This window comes from Sinocyclocheilus rhinocerous, unplaced genomic scaffold (assembly GCF_001515625.1).
Source record: "Sinocyclocheilus rhinocerous isolate Xijiao unplaced genomic scaffold, SAMN03320098_v1.1 scaffold1294, whole genome shotgun sequence".
Lineage (NCBI taxonomy): Eukaryota > Metazoa > Chordata > Actinopteri > Cypriniformes > Cyprinidae > Sinocyclocheilus > Sinocyclocheilus rhinocerous.
The window spans coordinates 2,920,447-2,933,162 of NW_015656157.1; the positions used below are offsets into that span (position 1 = coordinate 2,920,447).

The window sequence follows — 12,716 nt, forward strand, 5'->3', positions numbered from 1 at the left end:
GAACATTATATACTGTATATATATATATATATATATATATATATATATATATAATGTTCAGAATGGTTTCATTGACAAAAAGGGCAACAAACAATGTCATACATATTCAAAATGTAGAAATATATTATTATTATTATTATTAATATTCTTCATAATATATATTAATTTATATTTATAATTTGTAATTTGTGACTAATGTTTTATAACAATGTTCATTATAATTATATTCATAATGTTTCTTGTTACATTATTTTAAATATTTAATGTACATCTCTACATTTGTAATGTATTTATATTATTTATAACCTGGTTTCATTTTGTTGCCGTTAAAACACAGTTTTTAACTACCACAAAGCAAAACTGAAAAGTTTCAAATGTTGTAAATACACTGGAAAAAATTGTATCTGATACAATACATAAAAACATACATTTATCAAAATGATTCAAGCAATTTATTCGTTTATTATTTTATTAATTTTTTTATTTTTTTTATTAAGTGCTAGCAGCACTGACAATCATAATCCAGCCTGAACCAGCATGGGATTTCACACTGATTTTTTTCAGCATGGTGAGCTGAACTGAATGCTGTCTGGAAATACAAATAAATAGAAGACAAATGCAACAGCAATAGAGTAGCTACAGAGCACAACTGCAAACCTTGCCTTTAATCTACTTTGATACTTTGCTTGTGTATCATTGCATGTGTATGTTTTGTTTTCTTAAGGGAATGTGTGCTTCAAGAAAGATTAGTTAGAGGAGAGAAATAAAACAAGCTGTCAAAACAGACAAGAAACAGTACAGTTAATTTCAATCGAAGAGCCTGTAACAAAGTAAAACTCGATAAGATGTGGGAAGTCGAATGCACACTGCGTGTGTTGCGAGGCCGTGTTGCGATCTATCTCCCCTGCTGTAAATAATTGCGCGTTTGGAATTATACCGGAGGAGACGTGGTGTGTCAGATTGCGTTTCATGGCTGGAAACGGATTATAAAGCAGCACTTAATCAATTTCCAGTGCAAGTCGTATGCCGACGTCCTTGTAAAGGTTCCCTGTCTGTAAATTGATGTAATTATGACTTAATTTGTGAAATTTTTCCATACATCACCACACCCCAAAACATTTCACCGTACAGGTTTTTCAAGAGTCGTAGCTCACGGAAATAAAGTGTGTTTATGACCTGAGAACGGTATGGTAATGTGCAATAAAAATAGACAAAAGTGTGCACAGCTACTCTAGGTGATGATCGGATAATTTATGAAGGCCGGGGATCATCAGAGGCGGACATAGTGAATCGCATTGTCCTTCCCTGCGGAGCATCTGTCATGATGAACGGGGGATGACATCAAACTTGTGCTAATCTCTCACCTTGTTGAAAGTCATATGCTCAGGTTTCTCTTCGTTTTCAGTCTGAAAAGTGGAGGATTTTTGGTCGTGTTTAATGAAAGAGGCCCAAACTTGGGTTGGGTGCACATACATGCTGCATTATATGCAAACATTGAGCCTTGGCGCTCATATGGGAAATTTAGGTTCGAATCTGGCTATAAATCGTGTTTTAAACCTGGTTGTCTTCTTTTCATTCTCTCTCTACAACAGAAGATGATCCCTGCCTGACCAACCCGTGCCTGCATGGTGGGAGCTGTTTGACCGAGGGGGAGGGATACAGTTGTCTTTGCCCTCAGGGCTATTCGGGAGAGAGCTGCGAGATTGGTAAGTGGATTAAGAGAGGTCGGGGTCGGGACAAAAGAGGGCAAGGACATTTGAAGGAGCCCACTGCAGCTCTAGAAGTGCACTTGAATTTATGCAGACGGCCAAAATTGGATATAAAACTAATGCAAGCATTTCTTCTGAGGGTTATGCCTTTGACCCTTTATGTAAAACCAATGAATACGATTATTAGCACGACGAAGACTTACAATGTCCGCCAAAATTTAATTTAGTGTCTCGATCAGATGCAATCGTTTTTTTGTTTCCCAATCAGAGATTGTAAAGGAACTGTAGGTTTGGGAATTTGTAATAAAAATGCCAGTGCCAAGGTAAATAAACTTAATTTACTAAAAAATATCATATTTTAAATTATTATTATTATAGAAGATCAACAAATGTTCACACTTAAACATGCAAATGCATTTTTATTAAACTTAATATACTAAAATAGCATATTTTGAAAAAATATATTATTATTATTGTTAATGTTTTGAATTATATTTTTATTTTACATTTTGTCACTTTTTACAGTTTTTATTTTTAAATATTATTTTAGTTTAAAAAATTTTTATTTTAATAGGAATTATTATTATTATTATTATGTGTTGTTTATGTTGCTGTTAGTAATTAAATTAATAATATATATTATTAGTAAATTATTTTGTATTAGAAATAACAAATAGTGATAATAATAATAATAAATAATAATAATAATAATAACAACAATAATAATAATTATTACTATTATGGAAGATCAACAAATTTTCACAATTAAACATGCAAATATGTTAATTTTTTTTATTAAACTTCATAAACTAAAAATAGCATATTTTGAAAAAAGTTATTATTATTATTATTGTTGTTGTTGTTATTATTATTGTTAAAGTTTTTAAATTATATTTTTATTTTAAATTTGGTCACTTTTCACATTCATTACCGTGATATATCGCATTACCGAATACCGGCACAAGTCTAGTGTATAGGTAAATCATTTTGGCTCTAGGGGGTTCAGCTGACTGCAAACCCCTGGTGTAGTTGATATGAGAAGCTCTGCAGGGGAAGATGGTTTAAAGAAGCAGAGAGACCTGACTGCAAACTGCGAGGTGGCATGTATGGGAAGTGGCTGCATGATCTGACAGGGCTGCACAGAGCTCATTCTTCTCTGTCAGACAAGAACAGGAACAGGTGAAGGGAGAGCTGCGCTGGAGGTTGGAAGGGTTTCGAGAAAATGAGAGCACACTCTGAACAGGAGGACAAGGCTATGCTGTAGAGAAAAAAGGAGAGAGGAATAAAGAGGTAGAAAAGAGGAATAATATATATGGAGTAGCTAGAACTGTAATCACTTGAAGAGAGAATGAAATGACAGTCTTCAGAAAGCAGTTAACATCCATAATGTGTTGTATTTCTGAGTGATAATGTAGGATGGAGTTTTATCCTCCTGACTTGGATTGAATCATGAAAAGTGGACGTTGTTATTATCAGTACTATTACTGTTACTCATACATAGGAGTAGTGGTTTTTCAAGATTTTTGACAAATAGATGATAAAACTGGCAGAAAAGCTCCTAAAAACCACTCATAACTAGTATCATGGCAATAAGTTTTGTAGATGTTTTAGAAGCTTGCTTTATATGTCATTAAGTCAAAATGGCTGATAACCCAAATTTAGTGGCTTATGAAATTGATGTGCGAAATGAAATGATGTATCGATGCTAAATGAAATGACGAATCAAAATTATTCTGGTAAATATGTGTCATGACGGTCTACAGATGAAACACATCAAATTCTGTGCAAAGTGGATAAACAGTGTAGAAGAGGACGAGTTTGAAAAGTATATTTTCCCAAAAATTCAAAATGGCAGTAAAATTTTAAAACCGACAATGACTAACTGATTCAAAGGAGATATCAAAGAATTGATTCTAGCTCACACGGTTCCAGAGTAATTAGCGAAATGCTAAATCTGATCATTATAGCGCCACCTAGTGTCTGACAAATGTACGTAGAGTATGGGTGGGATTTGAAACCATCCTACCTACTGTAGTTTCCTCAATTACAATCTTTGAAAACCAGTTTTAGGGAAGAAAAATAAGAAAGAATGAAGACAAAATCTGTGCATATGTATTTATTTCTCTTAATACTTAACGTTTACTTTTTAGTTGTAAAACGTGCACTGCTTTTGTGCTCATCTAATGACCATTTTAAGCCAAACAGACAACTGAGGCCATAATAAGGTGTCATTCCGGAGAGGCGTCTGGATGTCAAAGGTCCCAGCTGTGTTATGGTGGAGAGGTCAAAGGTTAGCAAAGCTGCATTATCCCGGGTCTCTTGATCAATCTTTTCACAAGCCAGCTGCAGAGTCGATATGTGAATTATGCTAAACTACAACAAACAGTCGATCTGTCGCTAGCACTTGTGTTAGTAAACATTACAGTGTGGTGTTAACCGGCGTGTTTGCTAATAACACTTCTATGGATTTGATTCACAGACATATTTTATACTATTCTGCACAGCCTTAGGGATTCATTTCAGATTTTTTACGCAAATGGCTTTCGGAAGAAAACAATTCATGTTTATGTAATTCCGACACTTTTGGACGTCGAAAGTTCCTTGGGGTGATTTAGTAATTGGCTGCTCCTGTGGAGCATTCTCCGTTAGTGGTGTGTGTAATATTAATTACAGCCAAAGGCAGAAGGTTAATTGCATATTACTGCAAACTCTTGACCACATTTTGTACTACCCTAACACTTGATCTCTGCAGTCAACGTGTTGTCAGACAAAAGAAGGATGAATTATGTAGAGAAAATGTTCTTTGATTCCCTTTTTTGTATTCATATTCATTAGCGCTGCTTGCTAAGACTAGCCTTGCCCTGCTATGTTGCAAGCATGACTGTTTATGCTCCAAACATGAATAATACTGTACCTCAGATTGGATGGTTTATTGAGGAAAGGTGTAGTTTGGCAAGAATTTGGGCAGCATAAAAACTTGGTGGAGAATGCGGGCATGAATCCCATAGACTTACACTGAACAAGGAACACTGAGCCATATCTAGAATCCATAATATCACAGACACTTGGGAGTGGGCTCTTTTGGGCTTAGACCTGTAGCAACCACCCTAGAAACCACATAGCAACACCCTAGCAACCACATTGCATGCCTTCGCAAACACTACAATCACTTTCTATCTATCTTAGGAACAAAATGTGTAGTGTAGTTACATGACACTGCAACACAATATCCTTGGACTCTGTCCTTTGGGACTCAGGTTGTGCTCAAGAGGCATTTAGGATCCTTGCATAATTTATTAACTACACATCTGCAGAGCAATTGAAACATTTATGAGAAAGAGCAAAGATGCTCACTGCAGGGACAAGATCACTTTCTTCAGACGCACCACATGCCAACATCAGCCAGACGAGGCTGTCCATCAGTCTCCACGGGGCTCCCACTCCAGGAGATACGTGAGCTGGATTGAGACACATTCTGAGTTTAGTGATGTTCAGTAATTTAAGGAACGCTTGAATAGTTCACACGTTCATTGGAGACACAAAATGGTGCAGAAATACCTTGACAGGCTTGGATTGCTATCTGTAAATGTTCTCAAGCAAGAGACAACTCTAAACATCCTCTTTCTGGCTCTAAAAAAGTTACAATGGACACAAAATGCATTTACAGTTGACTTCAAATGAATATTCTAGGTTCAAAATACACTTTATTGACAACAACTTTGACTTTGTCCTTTGACTGCGAGGCATTCCTGATGGTTTTTTAAAAAAAACATACAACTATTAGTTTAATTATTCCATACAAAAATGTGCATTATTTGAGCTGTATAATGTAAATATAATTTGAATATGCTATTTGCATATTGTTGTTTTTAGCAGCTTTGCTTGGATATTATTGTCTCAGTAATTATTAAGATTATGGTGAGCATCTCTCTACTTCAGTTTCTACATTTCAGAGTGAAAGGTCCATGCTCTAAACCACAAATCAGCTTAGATCAACAAATGAGTGTGGAGGATACTCAATGAGTCAAGGGGTCACAACTGCTGCAAATGGGGATTGGGGGGTCGTTCAGTGCATTAAAGGGGTCATATGATGCGATTTCAATTTTTCCTTTCTCTTTGAAGTGTTACAAGCTCTTGGTGCATAAAGAAGATCTGTAAAGTTGCAAAGACTAAAGTCTCAAATCCAAAGAGATATTCTTTATAAAAGTTAAGAGTCAACCACGCCCTCCTAAAATGGCTCGTTCTAACACGCCCCCACATGTCTACGTCACGATGTGGGAAGATTTGCATAACACCGCCCAAATGTTCACGCAAAGAAAGAAGGCGTAACTTTAATTCTTGCTGTTTCCGCCGCTGCCATGTTGTGGAGTCGCTGTGTGTTTCGTTGTGAAAGTGAAACTACTTTGTTTGGCCTTCCAAAAGAGAACGATATCAGCTTCGTCATGCCTAGAGCTGATCCGTGCTGATCGCTGAGGAAATACATCAACTTAGTGCTGTGGATCACCGGATCGGCTTTCACCGTTAGGTTCAAAATACACTTTATTGACAACAACTTTGACTTTGTCCTTTGACTGCGAGGCATTCCTGATGGTTTTTTAAAAAAAACATACAACTATTAGTTTAATTATTCCATACAAAAATGTGCATTATTTGAGCTGTATAATGTAAATATAATTTGAATATGCTATTTGCATATTGTTGTTTTTAGCAGCTTTGCTTGGATATTATTGTCTCAGTAATTATTAAGATTATGGTGAGCATCTCTCTACTTCAGTTTCTACATTTCAGAGTGAAAGGTCCATGCTCTAAACCACAAATCAGCTTAGATCAACAAATGAGTGTGGAGGATACTCAATGAGTCAAGGGGTCACAACTGCTGCAAATGGGGATTGGGGGGTCGTTCAGTGCATTAAAGGGGTCATATGATGCGATTTCAATTTTTCCTTTCTCTTTGAAGTGTTACAAGCTCTTGGTGCATAAAGAAGATCTGTAAAGTTGCAAAGACTAAAGTCTCAAATCCAAAGAGATATTCTTTATAAAAGTTAAGAGTCAACCACGCCCTCCTAAAATGGCTCGTTCTAACACGCCCCCACATGTCTACGTCATGATGTGGGAAGATTTGCATAACGCCGCCCAAATATTCACGCAAAGAAAGAAGGCGTAACTTTTATTCCCGCTGTAGTGTTGTTGCTGCCGCCATGTCGTGAAGACGCTGTGTGTTTCGTTGTGAAAGCGAAACTACTTTGTTTGACCTTCCAAAAGAGGACGATATCCGCTTCGTCTTGCCTAGTGCTGATCCATACTGGTCACTGAGGAAATACATCAACTTCGCGCTGTGGATCGCCGGATCGGCTTTCACTGTGGACAAAGCAGAGTCCAGCCCGGGGTCGTCACATGTGGTTGCCGCAAGACCTGGACGCTCCTTCGTCGAATCCGCCGCCTCTGCTCACTCAGCCCGCCGGCCGTTCCTCACTTCAGTGGTTAAGTTGTATTTACAACACTGTTCCAGAACAGTTCAACACAGCACATTTGTGCAGCACATTTTATGGAGGACTGTTTCCTGATCCTGGTAGAGTAGACTACAATGCACGCTGTTCTGACTCACAGACTGTAAGTACGTTTCATATTTAAACTAGAGGTCTGCATTCCCGCGGCTCTCATTCCCGGGACCCGACCGGACCCGAATAAAACGCGGTAGCTGTCGGTAACTCTGGTGTAATTTGAACGGGAGTGGGCGGTCTAACAATATCCCGTTCCCGACGTCCATTTAGAACGGCATATCTGCGCTTTATTCTTATTGACCACCGGTACAGCTTGTGCTCAGGACTGTTATGCACGCGCTGCACGCAAAACATCACGCGTTTTATTTGCAATGTCTGTGCGCAGCATGTGCATAACGATGCTCAGAGCAGGCTGTACCTGTGGTAAATATACGGCCCTCAGACAGAACAGGCAGGTTGTCGATGACAGAGCAGAATAAGGATGGAGCAAAGTGTGGATGCGCTTTCATTGAAGGACGTTCAACTCGGTTTTGTTTATATTTTGCTTAGCCTATAATTTTAAATGAAAGATGTCGTATTTATTTATTTTTCTCTGCAACACTTTTCCTACTGTGTTAACAGAAAAATGTCAACGGGTGAACAAAGAGTGAATATATAGCGGGAGGGGGTGGGTGCGGAATAGAACCTTGCGGGAGCGGGACTAAAAAAACTGTCCCGCGCAGACCTCTAATTTAAAGGATTTGCCACTGACGATTCAAACGCTAGTTTTGAGCAGTGTAGAGTAGCGCTTGTTGTTTGTCATTTCTTTCATCACAAATGCAGACATGGTTTTATGTTTATGCGGCAATAATGTACAGTATGTGGAAAATAATGTATTTTTTTATCCTTAAACCGCATAAACACATTTCATTACACCAAATACACAAAATAATGTTCTTTTTAGCAACATCATATGACCCCTTCAAAACAACTGAAAAGCCAAATATAAATGCTGGCCGTCATATTTATTCAGCCTTCAGGGGAAGTAGATGATGTTTCTGTCAAATCTGAATAGCGCAAATAGAGTTTTACAGTCCAGACGTAATGCAGTCAGACCAAAACTCACCCGTATGATTCAATACTCATTCACTTTGTTGCAAGCAGTCAATATGTGTAGTCTGAGAAGCAATTTAATCTCATCCAATCATATACTTGAAAGGGTTATGTTTCCATTGGATGTATCTGGATCCTTACAATACACCATATATATTATATATAATTGATGCAATATATTATTTGCATATTTTAATACTTTACTACTATAAAGTATTAAATATACTATATATATATATATATATATATATATATATATATATAGATTGTAATGCTCAATATGGAGGCCAAGAACCACCCGACACGAAGCCTCCGTGGAGTGAATTAAAATCGTTTAATGCACAGCTAGCCGTGCATTATCACGCTTGCCAGCATTGACAAGTTAAAGCTGTTAATGATGTTTGCAGATCACATTTATTTGAATGAATTGTAGCATTTGTTTCAATTAATTATCGGTCGGATATACCACACCACCCCTTTACCTATCTCTCAGTCTCTCTTTTTCACTCTACTCCTCCATTCTCTATTTCAGTGCTGCTCCCTCGACCCTTGTCCCCTCTGGCCTGTTGTTATTTGCCAGAAAGGCTGTATGAAAATTGCAATGCACTACCAAAATGGAGTGAAAGCAGCCCTTTTGGTCCCCCAAGCCTTTTTCTCCAGTAATACATTGCATTTGCTTCCACCAGACTACCATATATTTTCTCCACCCTTAACCTGGAATGCATTTCCTCCACAGCCTTGTTTGGTCCCTCTACACATATTGCAAACACACAGGCATTATTGCTATTAATAGTATGTCATTTCTATTAAGCTACTTTTTTGAGTTTTTAATAATTAACCGAAAAAATAAAAAGTTAAAATATTATCACTGTTAAGATTTTTTATTAATTTTAATTAGTAAATGTAACTTAATAATAATAATTACTTATATACTTGTTACTTATATAATATAATTATATAATTATTAATCATGATTCTGACTTTTTTCTCACAATTGTGAATTAATATCTCTGAACAAAGACAGAATTGTGAGATATTGCAATTACTTTTAAAAAGTTTTTTTATCCTGTGGAAACAAGAGTCCTTATTATACTGTGTATATTTTATCTTTGTTAATAAATTATTTTATAAACTTCATATTTTTCCCTTTTTATTTCTTTATTTTTTAATGGATGGATGGATCGATCAATCGATTAAAAATTCAAATTCATCATTCAAATGTAAATATGGTGTCTACTTTAAGTGTAACAAAGGGTTGCTGATGGGTTTATGTTGTTTATATTTGTTAAATGTAATTTTATGTGTTATATTTATTAAAATTGTGTAAAATATTAAAATGGACATTTATGTAATTTATAATATTTATTTATTATTATATACAAAACAAAATAAACCCTTCAGCAGCCCTCTGTTGCACTGATATCAGGCTCCATAATTGCATGTAAAAGATGAATGAAGTTTGCCCTATCAATATTTTTGCCCTACAACCCTAGAGAGCAACTTTCTTCTGGGACGTTTCCCAAGAGGAAACTCAGCCCACTGCAGCATCTCGCACATCGGCGCACCTGTTGATTGATGGCTATGTGGGCAAGCCAATCCCCCTGTGCACGGCTGCTCTTTATGCCGGATGATCGCCCCGCCCGCCACCAGTGGCTCATTAAATCATCCCTTGGCACATTCCATCCTGCATGGAGAAGTGATCAACAAATCATTGACAATCATTCTTCATTTGCTGACAAGTACCCCAGCGCGAACGGGCTGTGTGGATCCCTGCACCCTCGGGCTGTCGGAAAGGACCGGCACACACAAACAACCTCAGGTCCATCTGCTCCGTCAGACTAATGTTGGCAAAGACAGGTAGAGGGCGGTCCGGTTGGCAGCCCAACGTGACAGCAGGGGGCGGAGCAAAAGAAAACACAGATCTGGAGATTAACGAGTTTGGCTCAGCATGCGATCACAGAAGTTGTATACACCTGCTGTCCATAAGGTCCTGGACTGCCACATTTCTACAGTTTACATCAGCTAAAGCCAAGCTTTTACAGTTCCATACTGAAACTCGTCACCTTATTATTTTTCAAGTCGGCAACAAAAATCCTCAACTAGTCAGATGCAGTAAATCTAAATTTGGGGATTGTAACTGGTGAACCTCTGTTTTTTTTTTAAGGCTCACACCAATGTCTAGAGAACGGAGTTTTTCCAATTATTTATTATTTGTGTGTAATAAAAAAAAAAAAAACATAATATTTACTAAAATAATTTGAAAACCAGTTTGAAAGAAATAAGTTGACCTTTACTAAAAACTAAAATAAAGGAAATATAAAATATGGAAACATTAAACTGTAAACAATTTACGTACAATTATAAAAATATTATACCCAATAACTTCTTTATTCTGTTCTTTAGTCCTATTATAGTACATTTTTTACAAATACATAAAAAAAAACATTAAATAAAGACTGCAACCAACAATGCAGAACAACATTTATCATCCTATTACAGTACATTTTTCACAAATAAAGAAATTGTTAAAAACAAATTAAAAAGAAAGTAAGTGTACTCAACTGTCACAATTCACTCGGGGAGCAAGGAACGAGGAGTACTTGAATAACACAGTCTTTAATAATCCACAGCAAAACCGAGAACAAGGAGGACATTCAACAAGTAGACCCGACAAACAAGAACTGAAAGGACTAGGGCTTTTAAAGGCAGGATAATTGGGGAGGAACAAGACACACCTGGAATCAAATTAACACAATCAACATGAGGAAGAAACTGGGTCACAGGGGCAAAAACACACACAATAGTCCATAATCCTGACATAACGCCCCCTCCCGGAAAGTGCGTCCTCGCACCGTAGCAACAACAGAGGGAGGCGTGGGTGGGAACTTGGGAGTCCGACCAACGGCGGTGGTGGAGGAGCCCGAGGCGGAGACGGAGACCCAGGGCGACGGGGAGGATCCGGAGGTCCTAGGCGGAGCAGATGGCACCGGTGACCGACGTGGAGATGTGGATCCGGGAGGCCACGGTGGAGTCGGAGCGACAGAGGACTGAGGTGGAGCCGAGGGGATGAAGGAGCCTGACGGAGACGGAGGGACGAGGCGAAGCCAGAGGAGTGGAGTCCCGAGGTGCAGGATGTGCGACGGCAGGCATTTTCGAGGAGTGGGCACAGGAGGGCGCTTTCTAGGAGCGGGCACTGGAGGGGGCTCTGAACTGAATTCAGGGGCTGGAACCCTTTCCTCGTCCTTTTGGCACTTTCGCCCCACCATACTCCGCTCACCCTCAGCCGCGGTGCAGGGGGCGGAGCTCCTCTCCGCGCTCACACCGTCCGTGGCTTTCTCCCTCGTGGCAGGCGTTGTTGCCGGCTCACACACCTTGACTGACGTCACGGCCTCTGGCTCTCGGGGAGATGGTGGGCTGGGCTCTGGGTCGGGAGTGGCACTGCCGATTAATTCCTGGGAACCGGCGGGAACGGAGATTCATTTCTCGCCAGTGTCCACTCCACAAAGGCGGCGAATTCAGCTCGAGGGCCATCTAGAGGGTACAAACAGAGGTAACTGTTTGGGTAGGGTCTTCTGTCACAATTCACTCGGGGAGCAAGAAACGAGGAGTACTTGAATAACACAGTCTTTAATAATCCACAGGAAAACCGAGAACAAGGAGGACATTCAATAAGTAGACAAACAAGAACTGAAAGGACTAGGGCTTTTAAAGGCAGGATAATTGGGGAGGAACGAGACACACCTGGAATCAAATTAACACAATCAACATGAGGAAGAAACTGAGTCACAGGGGCAAAAACACACACAGAATAGTCCATAATCCTGACACCAACAGTGCAGAGCATTTTTAAATTATTATTTATTGTTTATAAAAAACATATTTACTAAATTTGATAAACAATTCAACTTGATATAAAAATTCAAATAAAATATAAATAAAATATAAAATAAAATAAAGTATAAAAACTTTTATACTAATACTATTTTATATCAACAACTATTATATTCTGTAGTCCTATTATAGTACTTTTTCACAAATAAAGAATTTGGAAAAAAAATTAATAATAATAATAATTACGATTAATTTAGTTATGAATAATTAAACACTAAAATTGAATAAAATATGGAATATAAATATGAACTATAAAAATAAAATATGAATAAATTCTTTTAAATACAAAAACATGATACAATAAATCATTTTTAGATGTCAACCTAGTTTTATAGTCCTATTATAGTACCAAAAGTAAACAATATAATGAACAGTGCATTAAGTAATCTAGTAAGTTGTGAATGTAAAATTCCGGCCAATGGGATATGAATCATATAGTGTTTGCCTTTTTATTATTAAGTCAAGTCAAGTCAAGTCACCTTTATTTATATAGCGCTTTTAACAATACAGATTGTGTCAAAGC

At 37.8% G+C, this 12,716-nt stretch overlaps 1 protein-coding gene across 1 annotated transcript in view; it reads left to right on the forward strand.

Moving 5' to 3' along the window:
* Nucleotides 1-12,716, forward strand: part of LOC107719650 (neurocan core protein-like) — a 140,018-nt gene that overhangs the window by 88,969 nt on the left and 38,333 nt on the right. Inside the window, exon 8 of the mRNA XM_016527136.1 lies at nt 1,593-1,706. Coding sequence (XP_016382622.1) covers nt 1,593-1,706 — 114 coding nt within the window. The remainder of the gene's footprint in view (nt 1-1,592; nt 1,707-12,716) is intronic.